Source organism: Pelodiscus sinensis, chromosome 4, assembly GCF_052426305.1.
Source record: "Pelodiscus sinensis isolate ZL-2025 chromosome 4, ASM5242630v1, whole genome shotgun sequence".
Classification (NCBI taxonomy): domain Eukaryota; kingdom Metazoa; phylum Chordata; order Testudines; family Trionychidae; genus Pelodiscus; species Pelodiscus sinensis.
In genome coordinates, this window is record NC_143055.1 from 123,783,763 (window position 1) to 123,804,452 (window position 20,690).

General features: G+C 39.9%; 1 protein-coding gene across 10 annotated transcripts in view; it reads left to right on the forward strand.

Annotated features, from left to right (window-relative positions):
• WDFY3 (WD repeat and FYVE domain containing 3) overlaps positions 1–20,690 on the forward strand; it is a 314,732-nt gene that overhangs the window by 252,100 nt on the left and 41,942 nt on the right. For 8 of the 10 annotated variants that reach the window (XM_075929522.2, XM_075929521.2, XM_075929520.2 and 5 more), the window contains 9 exons: positions 2,863–3,020; positions 4,412–4,489; positions 7,066–7,293; positions 10,092–10,145; positions 12,478–12,646; positions 13,482–13,645; positions 17,903–18,051; positions 18,748–18,868; positions 19,325–19,410. In XM_075929522.2, the coding sequence (XP_075785637.2) occupies positions 2,863–3,020; positions 4,412–4,489; positions 7,066–7,293; positions 10,092–10,145; positions 12,478–12,646; positions 13,482–13,645; positions 17,903–18,051; positions 18,748–18,868; positions 19,325–19,410 (1,207 nt within the window). The remainder of the gene's footprint in view (positions 1–2,862; positions 3,021–4,411; positions 4,490–7,065; positions 7,294–10,091; positions 10,146–12,477; positions 12,647–13,481; positions 13,646–17,902; positions 18,052–18,747; positions 18,869–19,324; positions 19,411–20,690) is intronic. The other 2 variants (XM_075929526.2, XM_075929529.2) reach the window with 1 other exon arrangement.

Below are 20,690 nucleotides of genomic sequence, written 5' to 3' on the forward strand. Positions count from 1 at the left end.
AAAGGGCAACAAAAATGATTAGGGGCTTGGAACAGGTGCCATATGAAGAGAGATTTAAAAGACTGGGACTTTTCAGCTTGAAAAAAGGAGACTAAGGAGGGATATGATAGAGGTCTGTAAAATTATGATAGGTATGGGGAAAGTGAATAAGGAAAAGTTATGTACTTGTTCCCATAACATAAGAACTAGGGATCACCAAATTAAATTAATAGATAGCAGGTTTAAAACAAACAAAAGGAAGTTTTTCTTCATGCCGCTCACAATCAACCTCTGGAACTCCTTGCCAGAGGATGTTGTGACTTTAAGAGGGTTCAACAAAGAACTAGATAAATTCACTGAGGTTATATCCATCGATACTTATTAGCCAAAATGGTGTCCCTAGCCTCTGTTTGTCAGAGGCTGGAAATGGGTGACAAGAGAATGATCACTTGATTACATATTCTGTTCATTTTCTCCCTCTGGGGCAACTGACATTGGCCGCTGTCAGAATACAGGATGCGGGGCTAGATGAAACTTTGTTCTAACCCAGTATGGCTGTTCTTATGTGTTCTGCATAAATACTTTTAGCAATTATTGGTATATATAACTACAGTCACCTCTGCTTATCAAATTGGCATATGTTTCTCAAACCATTGCACAAATTAAGCGAAAATTTTCATTAATATTTTGTGTTGATTAGTCCATGCTATCTTTTTTATTTTTTAAATAGATAAATGGCAGGCATTAAAAACTAATTATGGAGTGGCTTCATAGTTGTTTGTGACGCCATAGATAAAATAGCTTTCTGAAATAAGCTTCAAATTCTTTATTTTCCACATTTGGCTGGATATTCATTATGGAAATTGAGTGTTTACAAAAAATTGTTGGAGAGGTGAATCTTCAGGTAATCTGTCACAATAGGTAGTTTTTGAATAGATAACGGTAGACAGGAGGTTGAATAAGGAAGTCTGAGGGGAAGAATGTGACGTATAAGGAAAAAGCAGGGTACGTTAGGGAGGCAAGCTGCGGGGGGTGGGGATGAAGAGGGATAAAACAGCAGGTCTCCCAGTTTCGGTGTCAGGAGACAGTAAGTGGAGCCCCTTTCAAGAAACTAACAGGCAAGATCACATATTTGTGAGTTTAATGTTGCATATTGAATTGGAAATGATCATGAGCTGCTTCCCATAATGGCTCAAAATCAGACAAAATAGAGTTGTGATTTTAAAGCTGCTGGGTTGTTTTTTGGTTTTGTTTGGTTTTGTCAGTATCATAATTTCACAGGACCTGATAACATTATTTTAAATACCTAGATTTGTCAATATAGTTTCTTTCACCCTTCCTTGTTCCCCTGCCAAAATTTCTGGATTTCTTTTCCACCATTTGCCATCCCCTAAAATCTGCAGTAGTAAGAAGGGAACAGGCAAGCTACCCTGATAATCAGAACTTCATTACCGAGTAGAACAGATTTCTGGCAGTTAAGGTGTGATGCACATAACATCATACAAAACCATAAAAGCAAGAAAATTAAAAAAGCCTGCTTAATAGTATGCATTCTCTATTTCTCCATGCAGGACTCATCACTGTTACAATTACCATACACTACAGATCACACTCCAAAGCATGAACTCAATTTTCATAGCATGACTAAGTTAAGATAAAGACACTATAGGCCTGTGCTTAGGCTCTAGCTCCTGCAGACACATGATTAAATCAGAATGTAGGCTTTCATATATTTAAAATTAAAAGAAATTTCTAGTTTTAGGAAAAGCTTAAAAACACAAGCCAGGCATAACTCATGCAGTGAGGTCTGCCTGAGTCTGCAAATCTGAAAAAATGGTACAGGTTGGACCTCCCTGGTCCAGCACCCTCCGGACCTGACCAGTCCTGGATGAAGGATTGTCGGACCAGGGGATTTCTTGCCCCCCTGCCACCAGCCCTGACTTGGTCTACTGGTCTCCTGGCCACTGCCCCACCTGCTGCTGGCACTGCTGCCCTGCCCTGCTGGGCAGCTACCGTTTCAGGGGCTCCCAACAGCTGAGCAGATGCTGTCTCTTCCAGCCCCGCCTAGCAGCTGTGCTCTGTGGCTCCCGGCCCTACCAGGCTGCCGCTGCTGTGGCTCCCAGCCCTGCCAGGCAGCCATGCATTGGATTCCCCAGTCTTTCTGGACAGCCCTGCCAGCAGCTCACTGCAGGCAGCCGACTGCTCTCCCGGCCCCACAGGGCTTTCTACTGCTGCCCTTCCACTTGGACTCTCTGGTCCTGCCTGCAGCTTTCGTGCTGGACCATAGATGTTGCCAGACCAGAGAGTTTCAACCTGTACTAAGAGGTGTACGTCTCAAAGGGGTCGAAGGGTCCATCTCAAGTGCATTCAGAGCTTGGAGGAATTGTATCAACACCACCTCAACAGAAGACTCCCTGACCCACCCACCACCTATGCAAATATGTCTTGGCTGTCATTCCAGACCAACCTCTTCAGCAATGCCTTCTGTAAACCCCCTCTCCATCATACTACCCCATTGTAACATTACTTGTTATTACTTGGTGTGTGTGAAAGGTAGTTTGGTAAAAGGAGTGTTGGACAGCTGTCACCCTTGGGTGTGTAGATTGTGTTGTATTGTAGTTATAAGGTCCATGCCTGTGGGTAGAGTACACGAAGATGTTTACTATTAAGTGGCTTCACTTCTCATTTCCTTGCTTCCATGGTTTTGTGTCTGGTATATTATGTGTGTAATTATCATTCCTGTTCCACATAGAAAAAGTTAATTGATATAAGTTTCATATCAGAAAAAGCAGCATAAGTATGAGGAAAGTGTTTGAGAACTGCAGTTGAGTTGTCAATTTCTATTTCAGAAAAATAACATCAGCATTCTCTTTGATACTGTAGCTCATGAGAAGAAATGCATTAGCAGAGGGGAATCTTTCATCCCAACCACACAATCAAAGCTTTCACGGGTCAGCAGTGGATTTGGCCTTTCCAAGCTTACTGGATCAAGGAGAAATCGAAAGGAGAGTGGACTCAACAAACATAATCTCTCTACACAGGTAATTTGTATGGCGTTATTAAAGATGGGAGAAAAATCTAACAATTTCACCATTTACTATATGTGGTGAATCCCCCAAGTAGAAAGAAATAGAGGAGTAAAAAAGTATGTTTTATTTCCCCTCTTTTTGAATACCTAGACTTTTTCAGTCCTGTTCCACAAGGCACACTAGTAAGTGCTGCAAGCTTTGCACTATAGTCATGGAACTGCTTATGGGATTTATTATACCTGCATTTGAGGGCTTGGATAGATTGAGTCCTAAACTGGTAATGTTGTGTCACCCCAATTTGCAAAATCCAACTGGAGTAAACTGGAACCAACTGATGGAAGCAAGATAGGAGCTTGAATTTTGAACAGTGTTGTGTGGTTTAGAAATGTTTGACAGTAGATTTGCTTTAAAAAGCCTAATGCTGTACTGCATTATTTTCCCTACTACAGAATGGAACTCAATAAAAGAGTACATCACCCTGTAATACATCACAGTAAAACTGTTTTCATCTGAATCACTTCAACCACAGAATGTATAAAAAAGATAGTAACTTTACAAAGCAGCACAACGTTGTTGTTGCTTTTAATTAATAAATAAATAAATTAAACTCATTCAGCCCCATGCTAACCAGCAGCACCATTGTTGTTCTCTGGCTGTATGCTGTCATCAGTGTAGTGTGTGCAATTATATCTTTTCAATGATCCCAACCAAGTCTGGATGTTCGAGAAGAAGAAAAATGTGGATCTGGACGTTTCAACGGGTTGCTAATAGTTTCTTTCTTCCTCCAGGATACAAGTAACTTCAACTGACTTCTTTAGGAGCTACTCATGTTCTGCAGGGTGTGGAAGAGTAGGTCCCTAGGTTTCCAGTTCATGTTGTGATTTGATAAGTATTCAGTGGCCTGTGGAAATGAATTGGTGGTCTAGTCAATTTCCTGGTGGACAAGGGTCCATACCAGGAAAAAAAGCATAGGTATTCTAACTGGAGCCCTAGATTGCTAGATTAGGAGAGGGGCCAAGAACTGAACGGGGCGAAGTCATGCATTGGCAGGAAGCCACACATCACAGATGTCTTCAATCTCTATAATCTGCAAACCAGGCACCATTCATATGTGTTACCTTTTTTCTAATTTTTTTTATGCCTTTTCTATTTGGCATATTTCTGATATGTTTTCAAAGTATTTGCAGGTCTCTAGTAAATAATACCAACATGAACTGTTATGATCCATTTTCTGAACTAGACAAAAGTAAAAGAATATAGTTGCATTAAGTGGTTCAAAATTAATCTATATTTTTAAGAAGCAGTTGTTTTCTGAGAGAGTTAAGCCATTTTATCCATTTATTTTGCAATAAAAATCTACATTTGTAAATTTCCTTTCTATATGTTCTCTCTTGTTTGATTAGGAAATTTCCCAATGGATGTTCACTCACATTGCAGTGGTTCGGGATTTGGTAGACATGCAGTACAAAGAGTATCAAGAGGTAAAGTCTAAGAAATTAGCTAGAATTAAGATGTGCCTATTAAACTATCTATACTGCCTTCCTATTACACTGTGCAAACACATAGTAAGAGAGTCCCTGTCCTGAAGAGCTTACAGTTGAAACAGGTAAGACAGGCAATGTGAGGGAGAGAGAATGGAGGCTGAGGCAATGTACCTTATGTCACCCATTAGGTCAGTGGCAAAGCTTGTGACTAGACTCCCAGCTTCCTGGTTCCTCTGAATCACTGCCCATTACAAGCATGGTTTTATATATCAAATTAAAAAATAAGGCATGAATCTTTCAGTACATACATTAGCAAAACTTCTTTGGTGTAGCAGTTATTCCCCCTTTTCAATATTTTAATTTAATAAACAGAAGGTATACTTTGAAAAGAGTTTTCTATCCATTGACTTTATTTATATAAATCCATCTTATCCATGCATGGCAATGGTGGTCCTTGTGGAATGTGGTTAGTTGCACAGGGAACCACATCTGTGATTTTAGCGATGGGTATATATTTCTCTCTCATGAACTATGAGTTTATTAATATTGATTATTTTAGTGTTTACAATATTGCAATAATGTTTGGTAATATGTTTGTAATAATATGCAGTGTATCAGACGGGAAGTTGAAATTACAAAATGAAATAATCCATAGCAAGGACGTCTACAGTTCTTAAATGTCTACAAACAAGCCATGCAATTCCTTATCATTAAAAGCAATGTCCCGTCATACTCCAGATGACAGGTTGTTTTTAATTATCTTTTAAAGTAAGTCTTAGGATTTCCAGTGTGGCAGTCCCACAAATAAAGTAATGAAGCTTCAGGGGGTAGCCAAGTTAGTCTGTACAGTAAAAACCAACAAATGGTCTGGTAGTACTTTATAGATTAACAAAACATGTAGATGGTATCATGAGCTTTCGTGGGCATAGCCCACTTCTTCAGATGACCCGAGTTTTTGCGTTTAGGATGTGCAGACCCAAAATAAATGGGTGGGGGGGGAGGAAGAGACAGGGAGCTAGAGGGAATCAGTAAGTATCTGAAGATTGGGTAGTTAAAACGAAGCAGATAAGAATCAAAGTCAATAGATAGCATCCTTCCTGACATAGGAATGTACACAAAGAGCGGTTTGCACCTTCGTTGGCTGTTAAGTTGGTATTGCCCCAACCATCCTTCATCACGAATGAGTCCATTAGTATGTGAATTGAATTTGGGGATGAACTCTGTTTCTCTGTGTATCTGGCTAGTAGAACTGGTTTGTGACAAGACAGCCACTTGAGGGAATCATTTATAATTTAGAGCTGATTTCAGAATATTTTTTTCCAATATTAGAAGTATACTTTATGAGATTTGGGATAAAGTATTTCATCCTAAAATTCCTGAAAACTAGCAGTATTAGAGTGTGTGTGTGTGTGTGTGTGTGTACACGTACAGCTTTCCTTTTGATAAAAGAAACAAGATTTTAGAGCAGTTGTTCCTAATTATGGTATCAATAGAAAGTAGCAGCTCTTTGCCAAATCTGTTCCTCCTGAAATGAAATCTCAGAACCTAACATTTTCTTTCAGGTATCCAGCAAATTACATTTATAGATAGAATCACTTTGCAAAGCCGCATACTATAAATCTAAATAATAAGCTTCCGAGAGGAACAACCACTTGGAACCAACTATTAATATGGCATTTGTAGTTTATTTAGTATCTGTGTTATGTTTTAGTATGTATGGACTGTCAGAAAAGGGATCCAAAATATAATTAATTTCTTCATTCAACAAAGCCCTTTCCAGAATACTTGTATTAATATTATGTATCTTGTATGTTTATCATTTACAAGTAGCTTTAATTTAGAAACAAAGAAAGAAGCCCATTTATCACTGACAAAAAATGAACTACAGGTTGTACCTCCCTTAACGGGGAGTCCCTGGTCCAGCAGCATCTGTGGTACAGCATAGACCATGGATGTACCTGGACAACAGAGCCCAGGAAAAGGGAGTTCTGGTGGGGGGCAGAAGTGTGTTAGGTGGCACCAGCAACCCAGTGTGTGTATGGGGTGGGGGACAGGTGACTCAGCGGGGAGCTCTATCCCCAGCTATGGAACTCCAATCCTGGCCCTCCGCCTTGGCCCTGGCTACGCAGCTCTGGCCCCAGCCACAGAGCCAGATGGCTGTGCAGCTCCAGCCCTGGAACCAGGCGGATGTGGAGCTCCAGCCATGGCACTCCATCCCAGCAGCATCTAGAGAGCCCCGAAGGGGCTGGGGCAGCATCAGAAGTAGTCTGGAGCCCTAGCCCAGTGACAGCACAGGCCAGAAGGGAAGGTACCTTCCCTGGTCCAGTAAATCCCCTCATTCAGGCCCAGTCAGTCCCGAGGGTGCCGGACCAGCGAGGTCCAACTTGTATGAACTTTGGCCATGATAAATTGTTGCTAGAAATGTAATTAGCATTGAGGTGTTACTATAACGTCAAATCAAACACTCTGTTATAGTGTTGTGCTGTTTAACCACAGTCATTCCTTTAAAACCAGAAACTCTTTTGAAATGTAGTTTTGTCTTGGTAGTTAACCTGTCAATCTTGGATTTACAGCGTCAACAGAATGCATTAAAGTATGTGTCCGAAGAATGGTCTCAAATTGAGTATGAACTATTAAGAGAGCGTGGTTTGTGGGGGCCTCCCATTGGTTCCCATCTGGATAAATGTATGTTGGAGATGACAGAGGGGCCTTGTAGAATGAGGAAGAAGATGGTACGAAATGACATGTTTTATATTCAGTACCCGTACATGCCAGAAACTGAACAAGAAACAAATCTGCTGGTAAGTGTATAGTATCTGAGTGTTTTTAAAACTTGTTATTCTGAAATGCAGTAGTGGTGGTTGTTTTAAAAAATGTTCATCACAATGCACAAATTCAGTCTAGTTGGTATTACAGAAATTGGTGGGAAGATTAGCATGATTGGAATGTTAGATATCCTGTCCATAACCTATGAGGGTGGGATGAAGTGGGCAAAAAAGGAGTGAAAGGGTACAATGTGTCAGAAATAATATTACATGCATTTTCTAGTCATTGATAGCTCAGAAGCAAATTATCTTGAATACTTATGGATTGATATTCAAGCAAATAAAGAGCAATAGTGGTACTATGAGAGGTCTGCTGCAGACCACCAGTGACACTAGAGCATGCGTTCCCAAACATGCGTGGTGAAGAAGTTCCGGGGGAGGGCACGAGATGACCCAGCCCCCCACCCCCTTCTCCCCCCTAAGTTTCGCTGCTATTTTTGTTTTTCGGCCTCAGTAAGTTCCTTATTTATTTGCTCAACGAGTTTTGCTGCTATGGGGTATGGAGGACGTGAGGGTTTCTCAAAATTCAAAAAGGGGGCATGATACCAAAAAGTTTGGGAACCACTGCACTTGAGAACTGGATGACAGGTTTCTTGAGCATCTGTCTGTATTGTATAGCAGAGGTGGTGGTTACGTAGGTGCGAGTGATCATGACTTGATTATTCTGTTTACACATGATAAATGTGAAGTTCCAACCAGCAATGTATGTACACATTTGGTGCTTTAAAAGGCCAGTTTCACAAAGCTAAATACAATGTAACCAAATTGGTTGAGACTGTAAAAAAAAAAAAAAGTCAATTATAATTGGAAATTGTTTAGGACCACTTTACTAGATGCTTAAAAAGCCACAATTTCACAATTAAAAAAGGTTACGTTGCTTAAAAATCCAGTCTTAGAAGGCAAATGAAAGAACCAATTGTTATTACTATTAATAATAATAGGAAAAGAGGGAAGTTCAAACAATGAATACAAATTAGAAGCTAAGAATTGGTAACGGATGGAAAGAACATAAGGAGAAAAATCTATGCCATGAAAAATTCAGGATACAGTAAAACTCCATTAGTCCGGCATCCAATGCTCTGGGACTCCTGATGGTCCGGCACCATCAGGAACCCGGAAGTGCTGGGGCAGCCGGACAGGCTTCTCCCATTCAGCTGCTGCTGAAACTGACCAGCAGCTGAATCGTGGAAGCCCGGAGCAGAGCAGCTGGGGTGCTGCTGGGTTGGTCTCGTAGCGCTGTCCCTCGGGGCTGCGGGACCAACCCGGCAGCACCCCAACTGCTCTATTGCAGGCATCCCCGATTCAGCTGCTGCTGAAACTGACCAGCAGCAGCTGAATCGGGGACGCCTGGGGCAGAGCCGGACTATCGTAAGGGGGGGATATGAGGGGTCTGGGGTGGCATCCCCTCCCACCCCTCTCCAGACCCCTCATAGCCCCCCCTTCTGATAGTCCGGCATTTCTGATAATCCAGCACCCCCTGGGTCCTAAAGGTGCCGGATTATCGGAAGTTTACTGTATTAAAAAGGAGTTTAAGTATGTTGTATTAATGTCATATTACCGTCTCAATGCATGAGGAACTAGTTCTTAGTATTTATGCATATTAAATTACCAGTGGCATAGCTTTAAAAAGTGCAGGTAGCGAAGTCATACTGCTATCAAACAAAATGGAGCAGAGCTCCAGCACTTTACCTGTTGCAGGGGGTCTTTGAACTATTCACTCAAATTTGGCCTAGCCATCACTCCTTACAACAGAGGGGCAGCCAGACTAAATGTAAGTAATACTGTAACAGCGTGCACAGGGTTTGTAGCACTATTCAGGTTTGGCCCACCCACTCCTCCATCATGACAGGGACAGATAAGTCACATTTAGAGTGGTTTTGGAACCTGTCCAGATCAAACTTGAGTGGCACTGCAATCCCATATACCAGTTTGATAAGAACTACTAATCACGCAAATTTGACTCTCACCACACGAATGTGGGATGAGTGACAAGAGCAAGCAAAGCTGCTGGGAATGCTCATCTCCTCGCCTAGGATGGGAGCAAAGCACTGAGCTTTAGGGGGCGCAGGTTACTAGGGAGTGGCCGTGATGTTTCCAGGGTAGTGAGTGAGGGTCTAGGGGCTGAGTTATTGGTGTTCAGGGAGGGGGATTGTGGTACAGGTAGAGGATTCTGGGGACTGGGGTGTTGGATGTAATCAGAATTTTAGATTTCAGAGTTGGAAAGGGGACCCCCAATCTATTATTGCACCAGGGACCTCTCAGGCCTTCTTACACTGCTGTAAATTACTGAGCAGTTTTCCTGAGAATTATAATTTATCTGATCCTACATCAATAATTCTGAGCAAAACAGATACCATGTTCCATTACTATGGATCATACTCTAGGCCTACTGACTTAGGTTAATCTACACTGCTGACTTCCATTCACAAAAATACTAATGCACCAGCAGGCCATTTGCAGAAATACACACGCCTTTTTGAAATATTGACAGCTGGTTCTCAAAGGTAGGTGTTTCCCATATTCATTTTGGAAGTCTCTGTTTTCTTGAGAAAATCCCAGAAATGAGTATTCAAGGGTTATTTCTTAAGAATTATTAATGATTTTAAACCAACTAATAATGCAACGTTCTGAACACACTAGGCTAGTTTAGAGAGTGAGTCTATTTCACTCTTAGTTGGAGTTACACATACATGTGAAGAAGAGCATACCATCATGAATTCTTCCCAAAAGAGATTTTTTTTCTGATATGTTTATACTTAATGCCCTGTTTTCAGTCTGACTTCTCAAGTAAGCCTCCTGAGACACCTGATGATACCATGCTTCAAAAGGTAAAGAAACAAAATTATCCACTGAAAGAATGTTAAACAAATACAAATGTTTTCCTGCATGCTAGGCTATCTTAGCAAGGCTTCTACAACTGACTTTCAACATTGTTCTCTCAGTAAATATTTTCAGGATTAAAGGTTTCCAACATTCACATCTAAAAGAATTTGCTGTGTATGCTTCAGTCTTCACTTCTTACAATGTTCTGTATCTCATCTTCTTTACTGCACACTAACAGGCTGTGTTGGGCTGTACTCGCACTGTTCTCACTGTAAATGTGCATTGGTTTAGGATGTAAACTAATGGATTATAGAACATGTTTAGTAATGGGCAACATGGGTAATTTTGTGACACTTTGGAAAATTAACACTACTATTAAAATATTTTATTTGCTCATTGATTTGTTTTTTGACATTTGGAATATGCCTTTCCTAATTGAATTTCATTAGTTTCTTGTGCTACTACAGGATCTACAAAGTATTCCCCATTTTTTAACAAAGAGTATTTTTGGAATGGTGAGACTGTAACTATTTTGTTGTTGTTGGAATCCAAATCAAAATTTTTATTTTTCCTTTTTTTCCCAGATTATCTCCTCTCGTATAGCTTTGTCATTAGAAAATAGAGTGCATAATGTAGTGAACTGGTATCGTGTTTCAAAATATCAAACATATCCCAAAAGAAATTGAAACTTACACATTACTGGCGGCTGTTCTGCATACAAGTGAAAATGTATATGCAATTGTCTAGTCTTGCCCATCACTAAGTATGTTATGTGGGGTTCATTCACTTCTTTTGAATAAGACATGTTATTAAGCTCTAATGTATCAAATGAAAGATGTTAAATGTAATGATTTATACCCAATTATCTATCTGTCATTGTAATTTTTGAATGGAACGGGAGAGGGATTGTTTGTATTTTTTCCTTCTATAGGGTGCTCAATGATTATTTCCACACACGAAAATATGGTAGTTAATACTGTCTTTGTAACCAACATTTCTATTGCTAAAATACCATGACACACAATTTGTCACTATTTTCCTACATGAGTCAGAAACGCTAAACAGATAATTTACATCTTTACATTTGGAGTAGATAGTTATTTGGGAAATCTCCAAATCGGTAGCCTGCATCTTTTAATACTTCATCACATATGTTCATAGCTGTACTGTTATCTGCATGAGTTGTTATATTACCCGGTATCAATAGGCGAATTACAAGAAGACTAACTGAAAACCACATTTTTTTGTGTTTCCAATAATTATTACAGGAGCACATGAAGGATTACCTTCACGCATTAGCTTGGTAAATGGTAGTGTGTGGCCTCCCACAGGGATTATGCAAATAGTTCTAGAATGGACAGGAACAATTATTTGTTTTCATGGAAAAAGTTATCAAAGATTTTTTTAGAGTTCCAAACTTAACTCACATAAGAGCTGGCATTTTTAAAGCAACAGTCAGAGAAGAAAATTTTCACTTCAGATTCCAAATCTAACTGCTCCCCATCCACATGAATTAGTTAATTTTTTCACTTCAGAAAGAGGCACGTTGCTCATTTCATCCTTATATCTCTCTTTATCCCCAACTTTACTTCTGTTGTCACCCTAGTATGTTTACTGTCCTAATTTTGTTGCCTTTGCTTCTCATTAAAAAGTCACTATAATCAGATGTTTAACAAAAGAATTAACCTCCAAAACAAAATGTGTAACATGTAGCCAGAATCTCTGTTTAGGAGCTGATTTACTGTAATAATTTGCAATAATTCTTCCAAAGACACTGGCTGCAATTTAGTTACATGAGTTAAAGATTAACAGTTTAGGCCACACTGCTGGCCCCACAGTTTGGCAGAATATTAGTTAAACCTTAGTTTGATTAGTTAAATGTTTCAGTGTCTTAAAATTATCTTCCTGGCTATTGTGTGATTTGATGCACATCAATATCTACATAACTACTTTTCCTTGTTGTAGAATATTATTTAAACTAATCCCTGAGGAAGAAATAAACTGGTTAATGAATAAGATGCATAGGCTGTAGAGAACAATGAAATAGATAAATTAATCTTAAATCTAAGTTTGTCCTTCGGTAGCAATTCATAACACACATTTAAAAGCTCCTTATTTCAAGTTTTGTCATCGCTGCAATGACTGAATAGCTTCCTTGCAAATCCATTTGGAATTAAGCCTTATGTTTTATACAGAGGTTTTAACTAATTTATGATTGACTACAGATAAATACTTGATATTGTTGAGCCTATACTGTGAGCATAGTAGTGTTGGGGAAAAATCATTTAAATTATTAGAGAGATGACTTACTAAATAGTTCATTCATTTACTTCTAAGAAACCAACTCGTTACCGAAGAGCTATAAGCTATGACAGCAAGGAATACTACATGCGCCTGGCTTCTGGGAATCCTGCTGTTTTCCAAGATACTATAGAAGAGAGTTCAGAAGGTGAAGCCACTCAGCAGGAGCCAGAACACGGCGAAGACACTATTGCACGAGTTAAAGGTAAGTTCATTGTTCTGTGTTTTGAAATAAACTTAACATCAGATAGGTTAACTTTTACAAACTTGCATCTACCAGAGTGAGTTTGAATTTCTTCAGATTGCCAGTGCTGTATAAATTAAACATAGAGGACCTGAAGGTCCCCATTTTAATACCACAGCTTTAGACAGTTAATTTTGAGGTTCACATATTTTAGCAAGGTCACTCAGCTACTACTATGATCAACGAGAAACAAGAGCCTTTAAAAATGTATATATGCACATACTCGTGCAACAGTTGAGTTTAAAATAACTGAAAAAGAATTAGGTAAACAGTTATTCTTGGGGAAAATCCTTTACGTTCATAGAATATCTTGTAGTTGGGGGAGACTTCAGTAAAATCATCGTCATGTCCCTTGATCTAAAAGTCCTGCCTAGTCTGTTTGAAATCAGAAAATTACAGAGATGTTAAGAGAACACCCAACTGCAGCACATTTCACAGAAGAGAAAAAAAGTGAAAAATAGCGTGTCCAGAACAGCAGCTCAGTAGTCTGGATTTTAACAGCTCTTTTCCCATCTGGCATATCTAATCTGGCTATAGGCTCACACATGCACATACAGCTATAGTCCATTTGAGACAACAAGGATGCAATATGCTCAGACTTGAATATGTAATCAATATTGGGGTATGGTGGCAAACCCTGAGGGGATACTAGCACTATATTGAACTAGTACTGCTATTGGTTTATGCCAGTTTGGTTACATTCCCACTTATGGGATACCACATATATGTATTTTCCCCCCCAACCTGAACCCTCCAGTGTTTGTCAGTACATTGCCAGCTTTTGATGACTGTGTAGGTCTGGTAAAGCCCCCTCTGAAGCGATCTCGATCTGCACCTGATGGAGGGGATGAAGAAAACCAGGAGCAACTGCAAGATCAAATAGCAGAGGGTAGTTCTATAGATGAAGAAGAAAAGACAGATAATACAACTTTGCTTCGACTGCTTGAAGAAGGAGAGAAGGTACAGTACTTCAGAAATACTGATTATTTACTTTATCTGGATTCCTGCTTTGTGTCTTTCTCTTATTTCTGCAGGTGTGAATATGTAAAAACACAAACACTGATCATATATGTCAAAAAGAGAATTTTAAAACGTCTTTAAAAGACTTCCCCTAATTCTACCTTTTTATAGAACCATAGAACACTAGGACTGGAAGGAACTTCAAGAGTCCCAGGCCTTCACGGCAGAACCAAGCACCATCTAAACCATCCCTGATGTCTATCTAACCTGCTCTTAGAGGCGTACAGATAGATCGGAATGGCTACATAGTTCGAACTATCTAGCCCGTGCCGTGTGTAGCCGCGCGGCACGGGGTTCGCACTAGCCGGCTTTTAAAAATGGCGGAGCCGGCTTTATGCTAATGAAGCCCGGGAAATTCAAATCCCGGGCTTCATTAGCAAGTTCGGTATGCATACATTACCCCCCTAGTTCGAACTAGCGGGGTAGTGTAGACATACCCTATGATAGGTCACCAAATACAAGTTCTTTTTGGACAGTGGGCAAGTACATTCTTAGCTGAAGATAGGTTGTTCTGCTTCCAGCCCTCCTCTTGTTAAACCAGTGATTTGTTCATAGAATCATACAGTTGGAAGAGACCTCAGAAGTCATTGAGTCCAACCCCCTTCCCAAAGCAGGACCAACCCCAACTAAATCATCCCAGCCTGGGCTTTGTCAAGCCGGGACTTAAAAACCTCTAGGGGATGGAGATTCCACCACCTCCCTAGGGAACCCATTCCAGTGCTTCACCACTCTCCTAGTGAAATAGTTTTTTCCTAATATCCAACCTACACTGCAACTTGAGACCATTGCTCCTTGTTCTGCCATCTGTCACTACTGAGAACAGCCTCTCTCCATCCTCTTTGGAGCCCCCCTCCCCTTCGGGTAGTTGAAGGCTGCTATCAAATACCCCCTCACTCTTCTCTTTTGTAGACTAAATAAGCCCAAATTCCTCGGCCTCTCCTTGTAAGTTTTATGCTCCAGGTCCCTAATCATTATAGTTAACTGTATATACTCATTCGTAAGCCGACTTTTTTGGAAAAAAGTCCCACTGTGAAGAGCAGGGGTCGGCTTAGGAACAGGTTCTTCCCGAACAGCAAGTGCTGAAGGACTTCATAGCTGCTAGCATGGTGTCTCACAACCGAGAGACTCTTAATTGATAACACTTCACACTTTAACCATGAGCTTTTAATGCTTCCTAGCAGCCAGCAAATCCTTCACCCCAAGTTGCTTCCCCTGTCTCAGAAAGCGTTAAAAGCTCAGTGTTAAAGTGTGACATGCTAAAAGCTCAAATGAGAGCCTCTGTGCTGAAAGCTGACCATAAGGAGCTGGGACTGTATGTCCGTATTCTGGATTGGACTTATAAATGGGTCATTGACTTTTTACCATTTTTTCTTTGTAAGTTTGGGCGGGTCGGCTAAATAAATGAAGGGCCTTATGTTCAAGTATATGCGATAGTTGTTGAGCTTTTGTGGGCACAGCCACGAAATATACTATGATACCATCTATATGCTTTGTTAGTCTACAAAGTGCTACCAGACCATTTGTTGTTTTTTTCAGTATATTTATAGTTAGTGTGTTAGATAAATAGTGGGAGGATTGTTTTACCCTTCACGATCCCATTGAGGAAGCTTATTTTTTCCTGGTAGGGCATGCCTGGCTCATTAGATTTCAAATGTTGCCTCTCTTGCTGAGAGTCTAGTCCTGTGAGTGATGGCCACTTTAAGTGTGGCTGTTGCCTGTCTCTTACGAATGCAACTTCTGCCTGGGCCTCAAGTCCAAGGCAAACAAAACCAGGGAAATTAAACTCAGATACCACCTGAGACTCCTCTCCCCCCCTCCCTCCATCTGTCTCCAGCCATATCCAGTTCTCTACCACCTTGGTGCAGAGAAAGGGAAGACTTCAGAAGCTTCAGAGAAAGCTATCAGAAAAAGGAGCATGGACTTTCACCTTAAGGAGCCAGTTCTCGATCCTGGCAAGAACAATGGTCTCTGAAGCTGTCTCCCAAGTCAATACCATTGAGTCAAAAGGCAACTCCTCTAATACTAGCAGAGCTCCTGGAACACAGAGGCAAGACACAGGGCCTGTAGGGCCTTGGTACCTTCTATAGACAAGTAGGGTAAACATAGATGCATACAAGAGGCACCACTGAGTCCCTTTACCTATAAATTCACCCAAAGCCTCAGTACCTGTACATGCAACATCCTCGGCATTGAGCAAGCAATGACATCAGACACCCTTGGTTTCTCCTTTTGGTATTCTACCATTGGTGGTTCTGTCAGCCTCAGTTACTGTATTGGTATTGATCCTCTTGGTACCAGAGGAGTTCAGATGTACAAAGGATCTCTCAGTAACAGAGCAATCAGAGTCCCCACTTCTCATGGGTACTGAGCACCTCTTAGCATTGATACCCTGATCTTCAGACCACTGCTATCTTTATCGTCCAAATTTGTAACCTCATCAAAAAAATGTCAGGCTAGTTGGATAGGATCTGTTTTCTTTAAACCCATGTTGAAAGGCATTATTTATATTTCCCTCCCTTAGTTGTGAAGTAATCCAGTCCTGTATCAGCCACTCCATTATCTTGCCTGGGAGAAATGTCAGGTCTACTTACCTAAGTCATCCCATTTACTCTTTTTACAAATTGGCATGTTATCTTTCAGTCTTCTAGAACTTCTTCCATGCTCCAAGTCTTACTGAAAATGAACATTAACAGTCCAGCAAGCTCCTCAGGCAGTTTTACAAATCTTGGATGCAAGCTAATTGAACCGTCTGATTTTAAAATGTCTAAATGTATTTACAAGCTTCTGGGGGTTAGCCAAGTAGTCTGTAACTGGAAAAACTTAAAAAACAACTTTAAAAAGTCTCTTAGATCTGTACTTTTAATACTCCAGTCATCTGAAGATGTGGGTTGTACCCATGAAAACTCACAATACCATCCACATGTTATGTTAGTCTTGAAGGTGCTACTAGACTATTCCTTCTTTTTAGGTTTAACTTTATTTAGTAGCTGTTGTTTTACATCCTCCAGAGACACTAGTGACTTTTTTCCCCAAATATAGAGCAGAAATATTTATGAACACTTCTACTTTTTGCATTATTATTGATAATTCTCCTTTCCCATCTGCTAATGGACCAAGATTCTTTTTGTTCAATATAATTTTTAAAAACTCTTCTTCAGTGTCAAAGGTTCATTTGTAAAGAAAATTAAAGCAACTGTGAATTAGATTAAATTAAAGAAAATCCTCCGTAAACACAGCTACATCTACACATAATAATTTAGTGCAAAAATAGCTCAGCTGCACAAGCTAGAACTTCCCACGTTGCTTAGTTCTCATCATAATGATGATTTAACATAGTTAAGTTTTTTTAAAAGTTGTAACTGACTGGAGCAGGAGTTTCTGTTAGCACATGATGATTGTATCTAGTCCTTACTGTGTAGTTATGGTAACACTTTGCTCGCTATGTTTCTTCTGATATACTTCAAGATAATTATATTAATAAAAATTTCTCTCTTTTTAGAAAGTTGTTCAGTCACAGTTTACAAGTTTCAATACACTTGCTAGCCGATCTATATTGTTTATCTTAATGTATATGGGAAATGAGCAGAAATTAATTGAAGCTCTTCAACAATCATATGTAACCTACTATTGGGATTATTGTAGCTAGAATACCTGAAAATCGTAATCCAGTATTACAGTACTTGGATTATAGAATTAAAATTAATTTGTATACTTAACTAAACTAGGAAAATTCATCAATTTTTATATTCACTGCCTGAATCTCAGATTAAAACACATTTTTAAAAGGATTGTTGTAATGCCTTACTGTATTTTCATTGATCCTTTGTCAGTGTCTATCTCCCCATTTCCTAGTTCAATTCCATTCCTTCTGGTTCTTTTGAGAGATTACCAAAATTTGGTTTGGTGTTTATTCTGGGGGGTAATAGAGAAAAATAGTCTCCCATGTTAATCTACATTTTTAACATATATTGATGTGTATGTATCATTTGTTCTAAATTGTACACCATTTTATTACAGTCCATTTTTAGTTTTTCTGAGATCTTTATAATGTATTTTTATTTAATAAAAGTAGCACAGAATTGCTGTATTTACAAACAAGAAAATGTCTGGGAGAACAAGCCATAACTTCCAATAAGGCAACAGACTGAATTGAGCTAAATTAAGATGCCTTTGCTAATCCACTGGTTTACATTACAGATTCAGCACATGTACCGCTGTGCTCGAGTTCAAGGTCTAGACACCAGCGAGGGACTCCTTCTGTTTGGTAAAGAACACTTCTATGTGATCGATGGGTTTACGATGACAGCCACCAGAGAAATACGGGATATTGAGACACTGCCTCCAGAGTGAGTAGATTAATACTCAATTCAGTTTATTTAGTAAATAGAAAAAAAATACTTTGTGAAAGGTTGAAGAACAAAACCCTAGAATATCACATTTAGGAATGTCATGGGAACTGCCCCCACTTCCGTAATTGTAAATTCATATGTACAGGATTATGTATAAATCATGGATTATTTAGCTGTGAATTCTACTTTCTTTTTCAGAGCATTGATGTCATGCTTCTAGCTCTATTATTGTTGGTTTTATTATTTATACTAATAAAATGTCATACAAGATTGTAGTTCAGAGTAAATAAGTTAACCTTTGGGGTTATAATAGTATTTCTTCATCTGTGATGACTTTAAAATAATGTGTATAGTTTCAGTCTGCCTTGCTTAACAAACTCCATACAACTGAAAAATTAAAAGCTTCAGGGGGTAGCCGAGTTAGTCTGTAACCGGAAAAACTTAAAAAACAGCAAATAGTCTATAGCACCTTAAAGGCTAACAAAACCTGTAGATAGTGTCATGAGCTTTCGTGGGCACAGCCCACTTCTTCAGATGACAGGAGTATTAGAAGTTCAGATCCAAGAATAAATAAGGGAAGCGGAGGAGGAGGGAGAGAAAGAAAAAAGGAGGGGAGGGAAAAAAAGAAAACATCGTTTTTTATCTAAATTGGTGGTCAATATTTTTATCTTTCCATCTTCTGGTTACCTACAGTATGCATGAGCCAATTATACCTAGAGGAGCAAGACAAGGTCCAAGTCAGCTCAAAAGAACATGCAGTATTTTTGCATATGAAGATATCAAGGAAGTACATAAAAGAAGATACCTATTACAGGTGACTCTTGTTTTGTTTGAGTTTTATGGGGATGGAGAGGATTTAGACAGCACTGTTGTTTATTAAAATTGTAATTTAAAAAAGAAAATTATAACAATAAAACTTCAATTATTGAGATGTTCAGTGACTTGAAAATTAGGCTATTTGGAGTCCTGAAATATGGACTGAATTGACTAAAATTAGGCATTCACCTTTGAAATTTTTGGCATGTATGCTTTTTACTAGTGGACAGGGTGTATTTTATCTTTCTGGGAGTAGACTGACAGCACTGACTTCGGCCGTTTTTATGTTAGGTGGTGTCGTCACTGTCAACCTTTCACTACAGCTAAAGTGAGATCACCAAACTTATTTCACTTGTGAGCTATAACTTATTCTAAGAGGTGATGCACTAATGAATTAGACCTGTTGTTTTCTGCATCAATTGATACCTATATTTTTCCTGTCCTTCCTTTCCAGCCTATTGCTATTGAAGTTTTCTCAGGAGATGGACGGAACTATCTTCTAGCTTTCCAGAAGGGAGTTAGAAATAAAGTCTATCAAAGGTATTCCTGCATATGATTTAAACTGAGCTTGAGTAGTAGTAGCACTGTTTAAAAAAAAAACAAGTCTCAGACATATTTGAAATTATGTTCTCATAAGCTACATTAGTGTAGACATTATGCCCCACACTACAATACAGATTTAAACCGTTTCCTTGCAAGATATCTCAGGCTCTGAAAATACCATACTATAGGCACTGCAGAGAAGCTGTACCAGTTTAATCTAACATACTGCATTGTATATGACCTCCAGATATGACATGGAAGGGCACATTAGAAATCTTTGATGCGTTTCCTGCATTGATTATACGTAATGCACATAGCATAGGTATACTTGAAACACAAACATGCCTTATTGAGTGTTGATTGAATATTGTCTTTTATATATGGAAACCTCAGTTTGAATAATTGGTTGTATAAATTACTTTTTTTAATTTTGAGATGGGAAAAGAGATTTTACTATTGCCCAAAGAGCTCTCCAGGTTCCTTCTTCATACAGAAGGTCAGCTTGCAGACCTCAGTCAGCAAAACCAAGGTTACAAGTACTAACCCATGTCTATAGTAGAGCTCAGGTTTGTGATTTCCTAATATAATCTAATATTACCTCAACCTCTGTTCTAGTATAGACAATAGAGCTGGTTAGAAAATTTTGACAATTGGAATTTGGATGGTGCTTCATCTGTGAGGAAACCCCCTGAGGAGGGGGCCACTTGAGCCATATGGGAGGAATTTGCTTCTTGAAGGGGGCCTTGTAGGCCACTAAGCTGAGGCACCTCATGGCTGTCGCTCATGTAGGGAGCTGTGAGGTGAGAGGGAGCACTGGGGGAGGGAGGGTGAGAGCACCAGCCCCATTAACATGATTCTGGTGAGCTTGGGCAGCCATGGCAACAAGCTGCTCTTTCTCTTCCCTTTCCAATGGGGCCCCAAGCACCCCACCGCCGAGGCCAGTAAGTGACAGCGCGGAGCCACATGCTGGGTGGCTGGGGCAGGGCATCATCCTCCAGGCCTGGTTGCATGCCAGGCAGGCCTGCCGCTGCGTGGGTGGGGCACAAGGACTTGGTGCCAATCGCAGGGGAAGAGAGTTGGTCTCACCCTGGGTAGCACTGAGGGGCTGAAGGTGGGGGTTGGGACAGCTTGGGGGTAGTGTCTAGGTTTGGGGGGGAGGGCATTTCCTGAGGCAAAGGGAATGAGGTGGGATGGAAGCGAAGAACGGCGATGGCCCTCATACAACGGACAAACTTGGAGAAGCAGCGGGTTTGTGTACGTACAGATGCAATGCAAAA